The 18,339-nt window shown below is 32.0% G+C and overlaps 1 protein-coding gene across 2 annotated transcripts in view; it reads left to right on the top strand.

Moving 5' to 3' along the window:
* LOC134724589 (QRFP-like peptide receptor) overlaps window positions 1-17,637 on the top strand; it is a 54,525-nt gene extending 36,888 nt beyond the window's left edge. Inside the window, exons 1-3 of one of the 2 annotated variants that reach the window (XM_063587700.1) lie at window positions 4,891-6,147; window positions 13,242-13,463; window positions 16,989-17,635. In XM_063587700.1, the coding sequence (XP_063443770.1) occupies window positions 5,431-6,147; window positions 13,242-13,463; window positions 16,989-17,372 (1,323 nt within the window). In that variant the 5' untranslated portion in view covers window positions 4,891-5,430 and the 3' untranslated portion in view covers window positions 17,373-17,635. Of the gene's footprint in view, window positions 1-4,890; window positions 6,148-13,241; window positions 13,464-16,988 lie in introns of those variants that run through there. The other variant, XM_063587698.1, reaches the window with a different exon arrangement.
* Window positions 17,638-18,339: the final 702 nt, after the last annotated feature.

Genomic DNA, 18,339 nt, shown 5'->3' with positions numbered 1-18,339 from the left:
AAATCAGTCAGGACTGAAGAACAGTTCTAAATGACGTCACTGCAGAAAGGGCACTTTAGAATTTAGAAGAAAAAATCAGTTCCAATTACTTTACTTTATATAATAGCGGATTTTTCTATATTTTTACTGATCAAAATTTACATGTACAAATATCGAAGTGGATAGGAGGTTATCCAACTCATCGGAGAAATATTTTTATAAGATTGCAAATGAAACATCATTGTTGACGTCTCTTCGTTCCCCGTTTTTAACAGTCTCTTCATAAATATAACTGCATTTAATTCATGGAAATTTAATCTTGATTTACCTTGTTTGCCTTGGATTTACATTCATGATTTAGGATTCTGTGTTGACAAATGTTCAAACGAAAATTGTACAGTGGATGGATTATGGGATTAATGAAATCAGTGTTGTAAAACGTAAAAAAAAACTATGTACATTTGCATTAGCTCGTTGCCAAACTTATCCATAACCATTGATAACGATTATGAATAATATCTGGGAGTCCTGAAAGTCTGAAAAATATACTCGATCTGAACATAAATGAAATATTTGCCACTGGACGTAAGGCTACAAACAAAACCAATCATTGTCCTTCTTCAAATTATATATTAACAGTATAGTCAGTATACTATTCCAAGAAGAGAACTTCTCATACATGTACATGTACTTTTCATTTTAAAATAAAGTATATGAATCAGTCATTTGAGTGTTGGATTATGCCGTTAAATATTTTTGTTTAAAAAAAACATCATGAACTAAATATACTGACTTAAAGTCACTTTTGTGACGGTTCAATATTTAATAATTTAAGTTTGGATGTAACGGGTCTTCTGACGTTATTTTGTTATCAACACCCATAGACATAAGTTAGTCATGTGAACGTAACATCATCAACGTTTTTTTAATGGTTTGCCAAGGTTTAAACATTTTGTTAAAATGGAATTTAGAATTAAATTATAAGAAATGACTGTAATATTTTTTCTGTCTATTCGAAATAACGTAAAAAATGTGGTGCACACTGTTAAAAAACCCGCTACGCGCAGTTATCAGTGTGCACCAAGTTTTTTATGTTATTTCTTCACAGACAGAAAATATATTACAGTCATTCCTTAAATAGTAATATTATCGATACAGAGAGGAAATAATGGCGCTCTAAAATGATGTGGATAAAATTTGGTGTCCTCTTTATCATACAATATCTGTCCTGACTTAGAAATATTATTGGTTTAGAATGAAGCCATATATATTGACATGATAAAGAATATATAGATATAGGAAGATCATGAAGATGTGGTGTGAGTGCCAATGAGACAACTCTCCATCCAAATAACAATTTAAAAATAAGTAAACCATTATAGGCCAATGTACACCCTTCAACACTGAGCCTTGGCTCACACCGAAAACAACAAGCTATAAAAGGTCCCATATGTTCAGTTTTGGTTGATGCGGTCAAATAATTTTGTTATTAAAATTACTCAGTCTGATACATGTATATCAAAACTTCTGAAATTTGTTAACAATTCAATATTTTGAATAAAAAGAGGACACGCTGTCATTTGAATTATACAATCCATCGTGATCGGTTGTTGTCTGCTCTATGGTTGGGTTGTTGTTGCCCAGACACATATATTTTTTCCATGAGTCAGTCTGAGGTATGAAAACTAGCTGATGTTTGTTTCTGATGCGATATTTTGAATAAAAGTAGGAAATGATGGCACTCTCAATCAATGCGATTTTTGTTTGTGGTTGTTGATTTCCAATATTGCAGTTATTTATAAACTACAGTCCCTCTTGACCTAAAATTATAACTGATATACTGTCCAACTATATAGACTTGCATAAAAAAAAAGAAATTATGGTCATTTTTGGTTGATGCGGTCAAACGATTTAATTACACGACTCAGTCTTAAGTATGAAAACTATTGATATTTGTTTACGATTCAATACTTTGAACAAAATTTTGAAGTCATTGTTTTCCAATATTGCTGTAACTTGTATATTATAGTCCCTCATGACCTAAAATTATAACTGAATTACTGTGCAGCTATATACTAAGCAGATTTGTAGAAAGAAAGAGCAAATAAGGTCAGTTTAGATTGGTGCGGTCAAAATATTTTATTACACGACTCAGTCTGAAGTATGAAAACTACTGATATTTGTTTACGATTCAATACTTTGAATAAAAAGAGGTCATGCTAGCACTTTAAATTCATGTGAACAACATTTTGAGGTCATTGTTTTCCAATATTGCTGTAACTTGTATATATCAGTCCCTCTTGACCTAAATTTATAACTGAATTACTGTGCAGCTATATAGATTTGCAGGAAGAAAGAGCAAATAAGGTCAGTTTAGATTGATGCGGTCAAAAGATTTTTGTATAACAGGTCCGTCCGAGGTATGAAAACTACTTGTAAAAAGATATCACATTTGTTTACAATTCAATATTTTAAATAAAAAGAGGACATGCTAGTTCTATAAATTGAGTGCAAATAAAATTTTGAAATCATTAATGTTTTCCAATATAATTGGTATCCTTGCCTAAAGATAAACTGGATTCCTGCAGTTTGCAGCTAAATGTATATAGATTTATATGATGAAATCAAATATGATCAGTTTAAGTTAATAGTGGCTCAATGGCAGATCCAGAGCGGTGGGGGACCCCCTTTTTTTGACGATCAATGCATTTGAATGAGGACATTTAGTTGGACCCCCCTTTTAAAACGTCTGGATCCATCCCTGGTGGTTTGGGCCAGAATAACATATTGCACAAAGATTAAGGTCAGATAATTTTTTTATGTAAAATGAGCCATCCTGACTCCCCAAATGACAAATGTAAAACAATTGAAATAAAAATGCCCCCCCCCTTTTTCCCAATATTAACGGCTTAATCTATGTTCAAAAATGAAAGAAAAACAAATAATTTATGTAACACATCAACAAAAGAAAATCACTGAATAACAGGCTCCAGACTTGGAACAGTCACTTACATGCAGAATATGACGGGGGTAAACATGTTCTCTTGCCGACGAAAAATTTGAAATAAAACCGGCAAAATAGCAAAACTCTTTATAATATTAATCGCTATTTTGCCGAAGCTTTTATATTTAGACAAAGAGTTCTTAAAACTTATAAATCAATTCTAGACGTAGAATTTATAAATCAATTTTAGCCGTAGGATTTAAAAATCAATTCTAGCCGTAGAATTTATAAATCAATTCTAGCCGTAGAATTTGTTATCAGAACTGTTCTAGAAGTAGAACTGACTAAAACTGTTCTAGAGTAGAACTGTCAGGATCAGTTCTAGGTAGAACTGTCCAAATCAGTTCTAGGGTAGAACTGTCAGGATCAGTTCTAGGTAGAACTGTCCAAATCAGTTCTAGGTAGAACTGACCAAATCAGTTCTAGCTAGAACAGTTCTAACCTAGAACTGACTAAAAGGTGTCAGGCTGACAGTTCTACGTACTGTCCTAAAACAGTTCTCCTGACAGATTCTGACAGATTTAATGAGAGGTTAGAAGTTATCTCCACTGTATGTACAATAATGTAAAATAAAATATTGTATCGCTAGAGAAAATAAGATGTTACTGCGAGCAACCAATCCTATATCTGTGTTTGTCTTGTTTATAGCCTTTTGAATTTAGAGATTAAATACTTTAAAGTAGGACGAGCAGGGCGAGGAAGATATTAAAAACTAATACGCTGTATGGTGGTCAGGTGAGTTTGCGGACTATAGCAAAACAAATATTGTTTTAATGAATCATCAAAATGTAAAAAAAACCATTCAATGTAGAAATTAAAAACCCCTCCTAACCCCTTAAATTCATACTTCGTGTACATATACATGTGTTATACAAAATATTCAAAAAGTGACCTTAAATATAGGTATGAGTACCTATAGCTACATGTATAAGCTGTACTCACCAATAAAAAACATGATCTCCCGCAAGATATATAGACACCAACAATCAATTGCAATAAAAATCTTAAGGATTTCCAATACGAAAACGAAGTCAAACACGATTAAGAATTTTTTTTTTTTTTTAAATACGGAACGGAACCGCATTAAAAGTTTTAAAAGGGGAAGTCCATTCAAGAAAATTGTAACAATCAACTGCATGATTTTAACAGGTTCATTTAAGTACATGATCGATTTGAAATGGTGCCAATGCAAGCTAACACAAAGAAGTATAAAATCAAATTCAGCAATTTATTTATGCTGCTTTAGAGTTAATATGCTTTGAGTTAATATGCTTTCATGTTCATCTCAGTAGATGTAATCGCGTTCTCTTTGGTCCATATAGGAACCACAATCGTAACGATATTGTCTCTTTCTTCTGTCTGTTAATACATTGCTCCATAGGAGCCATAATTATAATAGCGATAGCGTCTCGTTCTTATGTCTGTAAAATACCTTGCTCCATAGGAGCCACAAAAGTAACGATAGCGTCTCTTTCTTCGGTCTGTAGATACATGCGTTTCCATTGATTTCTCTTATTTACCTACGTTATGCTGTATGGCTTTCACAAATTGTGATTTCTGTTAATTGTATGCAGAAGCGAGCTTTATGTCATTTCTGCATTCGTTTTGATTAGAGAATCGCTGGTTCTCTTAAGCAGAATATTCAATGATTGAAGCATTGATAATGATGTTGCAAGATGAAAAGTTAAAACTTATATATGAATTATACATGTATGATAGTGTGATTGTCTCAACTTACATACAACGAGAAAAATAATGTTGACCAGATTGAGAGGATTATCAACTAATTGATATTTAAAATTGGCTCTATTTCATATCGTGTAAATAAAGAACTCGATAAGTTGAGGGGGCAATTTATCAAAGTACTCGTATATAAATCAATTCTACAAATTGAACCATGTAGTACATAGCAAACCACTGGAGATAAATGTTATCACTAATTTAAATACGGTTCAAATGCATTCAGTGCAAAATATCTGCGTTATTAATTTTTTTTCAAAAAGATTCTGTGATATTTAATTGAGATGGACTCACACTGATTCACTATGAAATATATTATACAACATCAGATTCAAACAGAAAATATTATTGTCTAGAAACATGGAATTATACTTGTCGGCAATGTTTCAAAAATGTTGATACTGTTCTTTTGCCTTACAGAAATAGATGTCGTTTTGTTTCCAAACTATATGACGAATGATCAATAGTGAATAGAATCTTGAAGCGGTTCGTGCGACTTTAACATAGATTTCTGGCTCGTTCAGTCATTCATTCATGACAAGATACAATGCTAAACATTGGTCGATAACAGACTGTCATATTAGAGAATTAACGACAGTACACAAAGAGCTGTGATAAAGTCTATAAGTTCCGAAAGCATTTAAAAGTTCCGACAGTTTTAGCAGGGTTTAACAGATAATTATAAAGTTCCGAAAGTATTTATAAGTATGGCCGTGGATGTCAACCTTAGTCGAAATTCAACGAATGAAGTCATAATTTCTTCATCAAGGGTAGACAATCAGCCATTAATTGGATTAATTATCTTATATTCATTAACAACATTCCTTTCAATTGTTGGTAACATAATAGTTGTGATCGTTTTCAGGAAGGGTAAAAGGTCAAGGACAGATTTGCGACCTTTTCTTATCAACCTTGCAATTGCTGACCTTTTAATGGCATTGTTTTGTATGCCATTTACATTTGCGGATGCAATTTTTCGTACCTGGATATTTTCAGAACCTTTTTGTCCGATTGTTTTGTTTGTTCAAATGTTATCTGTGGCGGCTAGTGTTTTTACAAATGTTGCCATAGGAATGGACCGATTTTTAGTTGTTGCATATCCTCTAAAACATCGATTTACAATACAAAGATACAAATATGTGATTGTTGCTATATGGACGTGCTCTATACTTCTAGCTTCTGTTCAGTTATTTGTAGCACGTGCGATGCATTTTGAATCCGGTGTTCTCGTTTGCAATGAGATTTGGCCAAATACTAACTCAAGGAGAATCTATACTATTTTTGTTCTTGTGTTGACCTATATCATTCCATTGATAATTTTGTCGATCACTTATTCAATTGTTTCCTTTTTACTATGGAAACGAACGTCACCCGGAAACAGGGATCATTTTCGCGACTTTCTACAATGGCGTTCTAAAATAAAGGTATGTTCTTTGATTAAAAGGTTTCTTTGTAAATTTGAATCCCACATGAGCACATTGGTGTTGTATATGTATAGTATTCAGGCAGATTCAAGCTCATAAACAAAAGTTCACCAAACAAGACAAGACAAATAATGTATATTATATATATAGATATATACGTTTAAAAAAGTATCTTAATATATCTAAAAACAGTGCTTAGAAAAATCCTGGGATATCCAACAAAAGATTACATAGTATAGCTTATTTCCAAGGGGGTCTCTGAAAATGTATATTAATAATAATATTTCGAAAGAAAGATAGATTATTTCTTAAAATACTTATAGAACATCTCCAGTTTCTATATTTCTTGCTTCTTATTTTAATTGTTCTGTCACTGCAGTCTTATAAGAGGGGCATAAAAGGGGGATATCTGCACGGAAGAACGCGAAATAAAATTGAATATTGCGATGAATGAACAATTAAAAATTTCTTGCACGTTGATCTTTTTGCCGATTTCACGTAACATGATGAATAACGAACCTTTTTAAAGGCTGCACGTGAAATAAAATTGGTAAAACACGTTGCACGAAAATAACCCTTTACCACCCTCTTAAAAGCAGATCTATTTGATACATATTTTGTTTGTTGTATTTTAAACTATAATATGAATCATTATTAAGAGATGAGAGATCTTAACCACAAATTGATGTTAGATAAATTACATCAAATAGATAAAATTAAGTTATAATTATTTTGCGTATTTTCGTCTGATTTATAATCATTCAGTATTTTATAAATCTATGTAATATAAGAGATGAAACAATGTCATGTGTTAGTCAATTTAAAAGCTACCATGTGAATTTGGGAGAATGTTTAGCCTTACAAAATTGAATTTATATCATGTAAAAATTAAAATCACATTCATGGATGAGCACGTGTTTACACGTGTTAGTAACCTGCAGAGCTTTGGTGCATCATTCCCTAGTATCTACGTGACAGACAACACTAAGAAATCTGTTTGTATGAAATATTCCATCCGTTAAAAACTTAACCTCATTTATATTATTCCTAGTCATTTTGGACAATGACAAAGGCAGCATTACTATAATAATGAAGTAGTTGCTTTTCAATGGCTATCGTGCCCCATTTGATTATATTCATATTTTATTTTTAATCATTCAAATAAAATTTAGGAATAAAAATTAAAAAAATCACAATAAAAATTCGGTACAGCAAAAAAAAAATTGACATTGCTATTTGAAGTTTTATCCATATTCACATTTTGTTTACCAGCATATACGATAATAAAACATGCATTAATAAAACGGCATTTTAATACATTGATATATTCCATATCAAATTAGAGTTTACATTAAATTATCCTGAACGGATTTTTGTTTGTGTTTCATATTTTTTCTTTCAGAATTATAAAAGCTTTGTGTATTTGACCTCATGAACCTGACATGGTTTCTAACATATCTTTCAGAAACAAATGCCCTCCTATTTGTACATGTATCATACTTCGATTCTCGAAACAAAACTTTAAAAGAAAACAGTAATATATCCTCACGCATAGATTGCCCGGTATAACGTCTCTCAAATTTGTATTTTATTTTGAATATTAGGTTAAGAAAAAAAAGGTATGATGCAGCCATCCATGACACAAAATCAGGTCATACACAGGGAAAAACAGGCACAAAGCAAAGGAACATCGCTTTTATTGTAGTTCCTCATCTCAAAGTGAGCATGAGGCCTTTAACACGGAGCCAAATAAAAAAAAAAACTCTCGGCTAACAGCAAGTGTAAGACATTCCATAGAATTAAATTGAGCGGAGTTCTTTGCTGAATGATTTGAATAGACTTAGTAAGATTTATTACCTCCAAATTGGGACCGGGGAAAATAGTACTGAAAAGTAATGCATTTTTAAAACAAAATTATCCCTTTGCATACTAGGTGTAAATATACAATCATGCAGAATATATTTAAAGGCATCAAATGAAAGACTGGCGAACTTTAAAGATACAACAATGATATATGCCATAGCCGATTTATAAAGAAAACAAATGACAGAAATTGTCATCAAACATTGGGATTGACACTTAACAATAGTAATTAATATTTATAATAAGAAGATTACCACTTTCTTATTGATAATTGACTCCTCGAGAACATCTGTGTTTTCATTTCTCTAAAATTTGGCATTTAATTATACATTAGTCTGTTGTACTGAACCACTTAACCACTTGTGTATACTTAAACTATATTATCGAAGATACCGAAAAAAATCCGTTTTTAAATGATAGGGAGTATACATTGTATATATAAAGATTTCAGAAAAAGGGTTTCAAAGAAGGGAGAGGAATTCGTATAAGTGACTTCAATCTATTTCATTTTTATCGGGCATGCGACTATTGTTGCAGAATGATCGACATATGGATATTGATCCGGAGGTGGCGTCGTTAGCTATTTTTTTTTTTTTTTTAAATCTTTATATTTTAGAAAGTGGAAGACCTGGATGCTTCATACTTTGTATATTGATGCCTTATTTTCAGAGTTTTCGTCTGTCACATGTCAATTGTCCTCGATCTCATTTACATGGTTCAGTGGCTTCTTGTAGTGAGGGAAAAAATAAAGATGTTTGTACTGCTAGCTTCTCTCTCATTATGATTTATAAGATAACTACATTTAGTATGTGCGTACCTTGCAAGGTCGTCATGCACCTTAAACATTTTTAACTTGACCTCGACCTCATTTCATGGATCAGTAAACAAGCTTAAGTTTTGGTGGTCGACTGAGTCATATCTCAGATACTAGAAGCAATAGGTTTAGTAAATTCGGTGTATGGAAGGACTGTGAGATTTACATGAACAACTGGGAGTTGTCATCTGACCTTGACCTTATTTCCATGGTTCAGTGGTCAAAGTTGAGTTTTTGAGATTTAGTCTTTTTCTGTATGCAATAGGGCAGCTATATTTGGTATTAGAAAATATTTTATGATGTAGATGTCAGTCTCGCATGTTTTATTTGACCTTGACCTTATTTTCACGGTTCATTGCTCAGTGTTATTTTTTTGTGTTTTTTGTTTATTTTCTTAACTATAAGCAACAGGTCGACTATATTTTTGTACGAAAGAACTGCAAGCTGTACATGTCTGCCTGGCAAAGTCCATCAGACCTTGACCTCATTTTCATAGTTCATTGCTCATTTTTTTACTACTGAACGTTTAGCTAGCCTAACTGCTAAATAGAGCTAGATATAAGATAGGCTAGCTTCACGTTCAGAAGTCACAAATCTACGTAGCCCTATGTAGCTGCAACGATATTGAACTCTACACTGATACATATCTCTGTAAAACAGATTGTTTTTAAATGGAATATTTAACTCGCTTTTCAAACATTGCAATAATAAATGCACGCTATAATTTTGATTAATATTACCAGTACATTTTTAATTTGATTAGTTGCAGTTCTGTTCGGAATCTGCTATACGTGTTATATAATTTTGTTATTTTAATGTGTGTTCTGTGGTGTTGATTGTCAATTAAAGCAAATTAAACTCGTGTACCAACACAATAGAAATGTTGTTAATATACAAAAAGGTAGGAATTATATGTAATCTGCTACAGACAGACGTAATGATAAATCACTTTATAGTATGTTATTGTTACGCGACTAATGGATTTCTGAAACATTGTTTCGTAAATTGCTAGACCAGCAGAATTTAAAGCTGTAGTCAAAGGGTAAAACGAAAGTTTTGATATAAGAGGTTATTCTATTTGAAGTGTTATGATTTTTTATTCTACATATCACTTTTGATGTCGTCCTTAAATGAAAGTACTAGTTGGATAACACATTAAAAATGCAAGAAACATCTATCAAAAGTATAATGCAATCATATATATTGAACACTTGTCATTTGCTATTTATGAAGAAAAATAGGAGTTCAACTACATATCAATAAAATGACAGAATCTAGATTACTAAGTTTGATGACGATGCTGCCTGAGCTATTTTCATGCTAATGTTTATTTCGTTGTCTCCTTGACCAGGTCCTAATCAAATATAGATCTTATCTTAATGATGTTGAAACAAAGAAATACTGAGACAAATGTAAATATAGGTCCATTTGGATAAGATGAGAGCTTCCTGGATGAGAATCTCTTATAATGTAAACGTCATCATTATAACCTTTGATTGACCGATTATTAGACATGATAATTGGTTTGTGTATTGGCTTTCGTTATTCTCATATTGCTTACTTTAGATGCAGGTGTCTGTTAATAAGAATATCAAGATGCAATACTTGATACATTAACATTTTAGTAATCTATTTTAAGATATACTTGAATTTGAAGTCAAATAGTACTTGTGTAATTAATTCCTATTGTTATCTTTCTACAATGAACGAATTGTACAATTAGGCATAATAAACAAAGTGAAAGTTACGTTGCTCAATCGAAAAGATAAAAGGGGGAATTGGAGTCTCTCGAACCTAAAAAATAGATAATAATTTTTATTAGCATACCATTCTTCATACAGAAACCTACACCAATTAAAAAAATCTGTTCACTTTAACTTTACATATCATTATAAATGTTTCAATTTCATAATATTTACCTTTTATGGGGACGATCAGTTAACTTCCAGGGAGCTCGAGGAGGGGGTTACGGTTTATTAACTCCCCCCTAATTATATATTATGATTTTAAAAATATTAGGATTTCAAGAAAACATATGTTGCTCCTTTAATGGTATGCCAGTTTACTATGAATCTGTTTTTATTTATTTAATGCACATAAGTCTGTTCGTTATCTACGAAAGTGCATAAAACAACAACGCTTTTTACATGACGTACGTTTTACAAACTGTCGAGACCCTTAACTTAGCAAAATGCATCCACCGCTGTCGTCTGCATATATAAGATAGTTGACAACGTCTGCGCAGAGCATATCTATTTTATTTGTCGTGCTATTTGTAAAGATGTTTTTCCTCTTCTCTTTGATACTAATTAATAGCAAACAATATGCGTTAGTTATAAGAAATGGAATTCATTGTTTCTTGCAAAACGTAAAAAGATACCTAAAAAATCATGAATTATTAATATTCCAATGATAGAACATGGAGGATATTAATAACATGGAGATCATGGTCAAATTAATAATAACTTGATAAGTTACCAATTAATGACAACATCAGTTAGACGTTAATCTATTTTCATTTCATGTAATATAGATAAGAAGATGTGGTAAGAGTGCCAATGAGTCAACTCTTCATTCAAGTCACAATGTATAAACAAAAGTCAAAGAACGACCTTCAACACCGACCCTTGGCTAACACCGAATAATTAAAATTTTATAAATAGCCCTACATTGACTAGTGTAAAACAATTCAAACAGGAAAACCAACGCTCTAATCTACGTACAATAAAGAGAATCAAAGAACACACCAACAAACAACAACCAATGACTAAAAGGCTCAAGGTTTTTCATTCATGTTCACCTTTCTGTCAGTTGAAGATTTGAACTTGAGCGTCAACAAATATTTCTAATACCGCGATATTCTGAATATGTCTTCCGCATATGAATCTGTTTTTATTTATTTAATGCACATAAGTCTGTTATTCGTGATCTACGAAAGTGCATAAAACAACAACGCTTGTTACATGACGTACTTTTTACATAACTTAGCAAAATGCATCCACCGCTGTCGTGTGCATATATAAGATAGTTGACAACGTCTGCGCAGAGCATATCTATTTTATTTGTCGTGCTATTTGTAAAGATGTTTCTCCTCTTCTCTTTGATACTAATTAATAGCAAACAATATGCGTTAGTTATAAGAAATGGAATTCATTGTTTCTTGCAAAACGTAAAAAGATACCTAAAAAATCATGAATTATTAATATTCCAATGATAGAACATGGAGGATATTAATAACATGGAGATCATGGTCAAATTAATAATAACTTGATAAATTACCAATTAATGACAACATCAGTAAGACGTTAATCTATTTTCATTTCATGTAATATAGATAAGAAGATGTGGTAAGAGTGCCAATGAGTCAACTCTTCATTCAAGTCACAATGTATAAACAAAAGTCAAAGAACGACCTTCAACACCGACCCTTGGCTAACACCGAATAATTAAAATTTTATAAATAGCCCTACATTGACTAGTGTAAAACAATTCAAACAGGAAAACCAACGCTCTAATCTACGTACAATAAAGAGAATCAAAGAACACACCAACAAACAACAACCAATGACTAACAGGCTCAAGGTTTTTCATTCATGTTCACCTTTCTGTCAATTGAAGATTTGAACTTGAGCGTCAACAAATATTTCTAATACCGCGATATTCTGAATATGTCTTTCGCATATGGGGCTAAAATTCAGCTGTTATCTGTCATAGCCATGTTTAATATTTTTGTCGATTGTATTTGTTTTAAGTTAGTTTTTTTGGTTTAAATTGTTTCATACACATTTGATGTTTAAAATTAGGAAAAAAGGACAAAAAGTTGCTCCATTCCTACAGCACTTGTGCATTTGTCCTATCCTCATGCTTCCTTACTGTAATACTTGCCAAATTTATAATTGTTCTGTAAGTTGTGTAGTTAGTAGTCGAGGGTGATATATTTTTGATTCGTCTGTGTTACAATGATTGATTGAAATTGACGTGGAAAAAAAACACCATCACATTAAAAACAAACGTATTTCTGTATTGGGAACACACTGTAAAATGGCATGTAATATACGGGTCAGGATGGGTGTTTCTTCATTTCTTTTTTCTTTCATTTTTAAACCTTTCTCATTCTTTAAAACATGTATAAGTTATGCAGGTTATTGTATATTCTTTATATATTAACACCCCATTATTTTCTGATCTTTATAATTGGGCTCTTTTTCTCAATTCACAATGTTTTAACCCTTTGTTTTGCATTTTTTTGTCCATTATTCTCTATTCTGTAAACACCATCCACACCCTCATATATCGGGAAGTCGCAGACACCAGATGCTATTCATCATCTCCATCGACAGTAATTTGTATTCCTAAAAGTCTCCTAATTTTATTTTTAAAATTAAGGATTACAATTTTTCTATTTCTGTATTTTCAGGTCGTGAAGATGCTAGTTATAGTTGTTACCATATTTGGACTTTGTTGGCTTCCATTACACGTCTTCACATTAGTTATAGATTTTCAACCGGAAGTTCTGGATTATGACACAGAGGCAGACGAAAAACTTTTGTTAGGCATCTACCTCGGGGTACATTGGTTAGCGATGTCTAACAGTTTTGCAAATCCAATAATTTATAGTTTTACCAATGACAATTTTAGGGTAAGTATATTTATTATCAGTTAGCAACTTGTCAATGTAGAACAAATGTAGAAGCGATTCACATTGAATTTGATAATTAAATAAGAATGCTAATTCTCGATTAGATCACCAGAGGCTCATTTCACTGAAAATCGTATATGACTAAACATGGTTGTAAGTTATACTGAAATAGCGATTATTTGTGTTTCTTTTAAAGATAATGTGTGACCTGAGTCGCTGATCTGCGACAGAAACCGAACGCCTCAATTTAACGCACTGCAACGATTGATATTAAGATAGAATAGTAAGCGAATGATAAAAAAACATGACTTTACCAATTAGTTTGTGTGCACATCAAATGACAAAAATAAGCGTGTCAACTGACTATTTACAAAAAAATGGAAATAATACGGCACGTCATGCGTCAGAACTTATCGGAGTAGACCACTTTGAGTTAGTTGTTTCACCCAAAAAGTTCGTGCATTTTGCACGTACAAATGAAGATTATAAGTAAAATTATTGTCAATTTAGACAAAATTTTCTTATAATTTGCCAAAATAAAGATTTTATTACGATTTTTTCAAAAATATAATAAAAAGTATGGGTCACTGTGCTATTTTTCAAGCTATGAGTCGTTGAAAATTGCTTAAATTTGGTTAGTTTGACAGTTGTTCCTGAAAAAAAAACCAAGAGTGCACAAAAAAAAATCTATCAGATAGGATTATAGAATTTTGAATTTTATGTGAGAAGATAGGTTTGACTTTCATAAAATGTTTTAAGAAAATAAAAAATAAAACATGGTGTCACCGAACTTGTTTTCTCGCCAAAAGTAAAATATAAAAAAATTCCTATTAGCACAGTATAAATTTTGTATTAAAAGAGTTATCTCCCCTTAAATGGTTCATTTGAAAAAAAATGATTTTAAAAACCAAAAAGTTTGATCTTTGTTAAAACATTTTAAAATAATTCTTTTTTTAAATAACCAGTGTTACCATTAATATGAATTGCAAATCTGTTTCCAAATTTGCTGATTTGGGCTATTTTGTACTGTGATTGTACAACCCAAGATGACGGTATACCATGAAACTACCTTAATGACGTCATTTAACAGACAGAGGGGACCGGTTGTATCCGGGCTCTTTTAAATTCATCAATCGTCTTCGCGGTCATATTTGACACACGGAAAAAAAATTGTTCCGTAGGTACTTCATCACAATTCTATTCAGCTCTTGTTACAACCAATTTAAGTATAGCAAGTTCAATACCACAAGCATGCTTGTAACTAATTATATCTAGATCCTTCAGAAATTTTCATTTAACGACAGAATGATTACACAAGATATTGTAGATAGTATAATTTGACATTAAATAGTCATTTCTATCAGTTCTTCATTAGACAGACGAGTTACATAAGTTATTATATCTTACACAATTGATTTTTACTGTCAGTTTAAATGTCACTGAAACGTTAAACATACAAGCATTTCATCATAGTGCCTTAATTGCTCTCTGTAAATATCCTTTAGCATTGACTTCGGAAACATGTTGATTTAATTCCTCAAAATTATCTACGTTTCCATTGGTCAATAGATTATTATCTACGTTTCCATTGGTCTATAGATTGAAGACTACAGAAGAAGGAACAATTTACTGTATTTATTAAACAATATAAAAGAGGGACGAAAGATATCAAAGGAACAGTCAAACTCATAAATCTAAAACAAACTGACCATGCCATGGCTAAATATGAAAAAGACAAACAGACAAACAATATTACACATGACACAACATAGAAAACCAAAGAATAAACAACACGAACCCACCAAAAACTAGGGGTGATCTCAGGTGCTCCAGAAGGGTAAGCAGATCCTGCTCCACGTGTGGCACCCGTCGTGTGGCTTATGTGATATCAAATCCGGTAAATATAATATATACCTATCAGTGTGTTCACCAAAAAATCCCCAAAAATACTTTTCTATACTATGTGTTAGTACGACGGTGCCCGGCTGTCTTTACGATTATCAAAGCATACAATTGTCTTCCAATTAATCGTTGATAGCTAATTGTAACCCTATCATAAATTTTCCGCCTAAAGTTTATTCATTTCAGATCTACTAGCTAGTATTTTATGAATTATTGTTAAATTGTTCTAAATCTTGTCCGTAATAACACTGGACTTGAAAATTCCATCATCGAATATTACAACATTGTCACATTGGACGCAACTTTCATTAACATGTCATCAAATTACCGTTTTATTGTACGTAACAGCTCCATATGCATGTGCTTTCCCTTTTTAAACCCTTGGTGAGAATGTAAAAAGTGCTACACAATAGGAGAATACGTGATACTCTGCAATAGGAGAACTCGTGTTCAAGACATTATGACATAACATATTGTAATAACAAGGAATTGCCTTTTAGTTGGGCTACAATAGATTAAGCAGAAATATGTATGCGAAATTTTTGTCAACGACATACCTAAACACCCATATATGATGACGAATGGTTGTATAACTTATAATGGATGCGAACACTTTTTTTATGTAATGATCTACAGATATGGGGATAAACATGTACATCTTATTTCTTACCGAATTGATCGCCACGCTGAGCAGGACGTTTAATGTGCTTGATCTTATACATTTTTGGTCGGGTCTTTGGAGGCCTGTACTTACTTTTAGAGGTATCGAAACCTACATTTTATAAAATTGTTGGTTTGACTCAGCCAGAAAACAAACAAGATTTATATCAAGCGATATTTGTCAGTCTTGAGAAGGAAATTGTATCTTCTCTTGACTAGTAGGCAAGTTCGAAAATATACATCAAAAGATAAACAGATCATATCAAAATCGAACAAATCAAGAATACAAATGCATGATTATACTAGTTTTTAGCAAATATCACGTAATAGTGAACAAAAAAGAGATAGCAAGACGTTTAATTTCCCTTCTTTTTATATGTACATGCAGTTTGCCAGTTTCCTTGATTCGGGCGTTGGATACTTTAATGTAAAACATTGTTCTATCAACTACTCCAGGTGTTGATCTGTTATTAATGTTTAAAGTCTGGTGTTTGGTTGCTATCGTTTTAATCACTCGATTGGGGAATTAATTTAAAAATAAACTGAATGTCAGTGTTAAAAACGTTAACTTTAGGTTTTAAAAAAGCACATAAATAATACGTGTTTATAAATGCGTGCCTGGCATACAACATTCTGCAGTTTATGTAATGAATCGGTATTCTGGGTAATAACAGAAAACATTCATTTAGGGAGCTTCCATTTGGTTTTTAGTTTGGGGGGAGGGGGGTAGGATGAAAAATTTAATTTCAGTTGTAATTTCTGTCCAACCTTTTTATTTTCCATTAAAAGGGGTCCTGACTATTCAAATTTCCTACTCGCCCCATCCCTGCCCCCTCTAAAAAAATGGTAGCTCCCATAGAGTGAAAGACAATTATGTGAATCATCAAATATATGCATTGAATATTTACCATACGTCAATTTTTTAGTCTTTGATTTGTTATAAATCATGTTTTCTTATTTCAGGCTGATTTATTTACATTGTTTTACATCTGGTTTCCATGTTGCACGTGTCTGAAGACAATGATACGGCGTACAAATAGCTCATCTACTAAGGACAGTTTTATTTTTCGGCGACAGAGTACGTTACGCCGAAGCATGGGAAGTTTCGGCGGGTCACGGCGCCAAATTTTATTTGATCATAACCGACGAAACTTTGGGTCGTTTCAAAATGGAACAATTAGAGAAGATTCTCGTGAAAAACAGGAAGAGAATGAAAGACAGTTATTACAATTAGAAGAAATTTTAGAAAAAGAAATAACACATGGAATACAAATTTGCTGTGATCAGAAATCGCGAAATACTGAAACACGTATTGTAAGACAATCAAGTTGTAAAGATATGTTATAAAATCTTGAATGTACTAGAAATATTTCAATTTAATTAATTATACAAAGTCATGCACAGTAAAAAAAAAAACACCAACATATTTACTATTCAATATTAATATTATGAAAATAAAGACGATTTTGTTATCTATGGTTGCCAATTATAAGATTTTTATAACCTTGAATGTATATATAAGATATCCATAAAGAATTTTCTCTTCACCGTTTCAAAATAACAAGCTTATAAAAAGACTGCCATATTAAATTGATATTGGAAAAAGTAGAAAAGAAAAATGACTGACGTGGTCTGTTTCTTTGATTTTGAGTTCAAGCAATTGAACATTAAAGGCTTTGACGGGAAATGGTTCTCTCGAAAATGTTCGCACATTTAACATTGCCACCTTTTTTCTTTCAACAACTATAAAAAAAAAATTAAAAAATCCCAGGATTTAATGAAATTTCAAAGATGGCAATTAAACTATATAGTAAGCAAGTAAGTACATTTTTATTATAGTGACATGTGTACATGTAAAAAACAAAATACAAATATATTATATAAGCAATAAAATAATTATATGTCATTATATTGTGAACAAGGATAGAGTGAGAGGATTCCGAATATCAAACAAAAAGGTCAAAAGCAAGAGTTGTCTCGCAGAATTATTCATTTATTATCTGTCCAGTAAATGACGAGATGGCTTGGTCTTGTTCAACTATTATTTATTGACTGTACCTATTTATATAAATAATGCCTGACAATATTATAAAACTTTGAAAAAAGATAAAAGGTGAAAACCAATGCACGTTATCCTCATGGAACTGACCAATCTCCCATACAGACAGAGTTATCGTCCTTTCCTCCTCAGATTGACAGAGTTGTCGTCCTTTCCTCCTCAGATTGAGGAGGAAAGGACGATAACTCTGTCTGTAACTGATAACACTTTTATTTGAAAGCTTGCTATGCAGGTTGATAAGCAATATTTGAGTTG

This window comes from Mytilus trossulus, chromosome 7, assembly GCF_036588685.1.
Source record: "Mytilus trossulus isolate FHL-02 chromosome 7, PNRI_Mtr1.1.1.hap1, whole genome shotgun sequence".
NCBI lineage: Eukaryota > Metazoa > Mollusca > Bivalvia > Mytilida > Mytilidae > Mytilus > Mytilus trossulus.
Note: the sequence above shows the minus strand (reverse complement) of the source record. Positions and strands in the feature narration are given on the sequence as shown.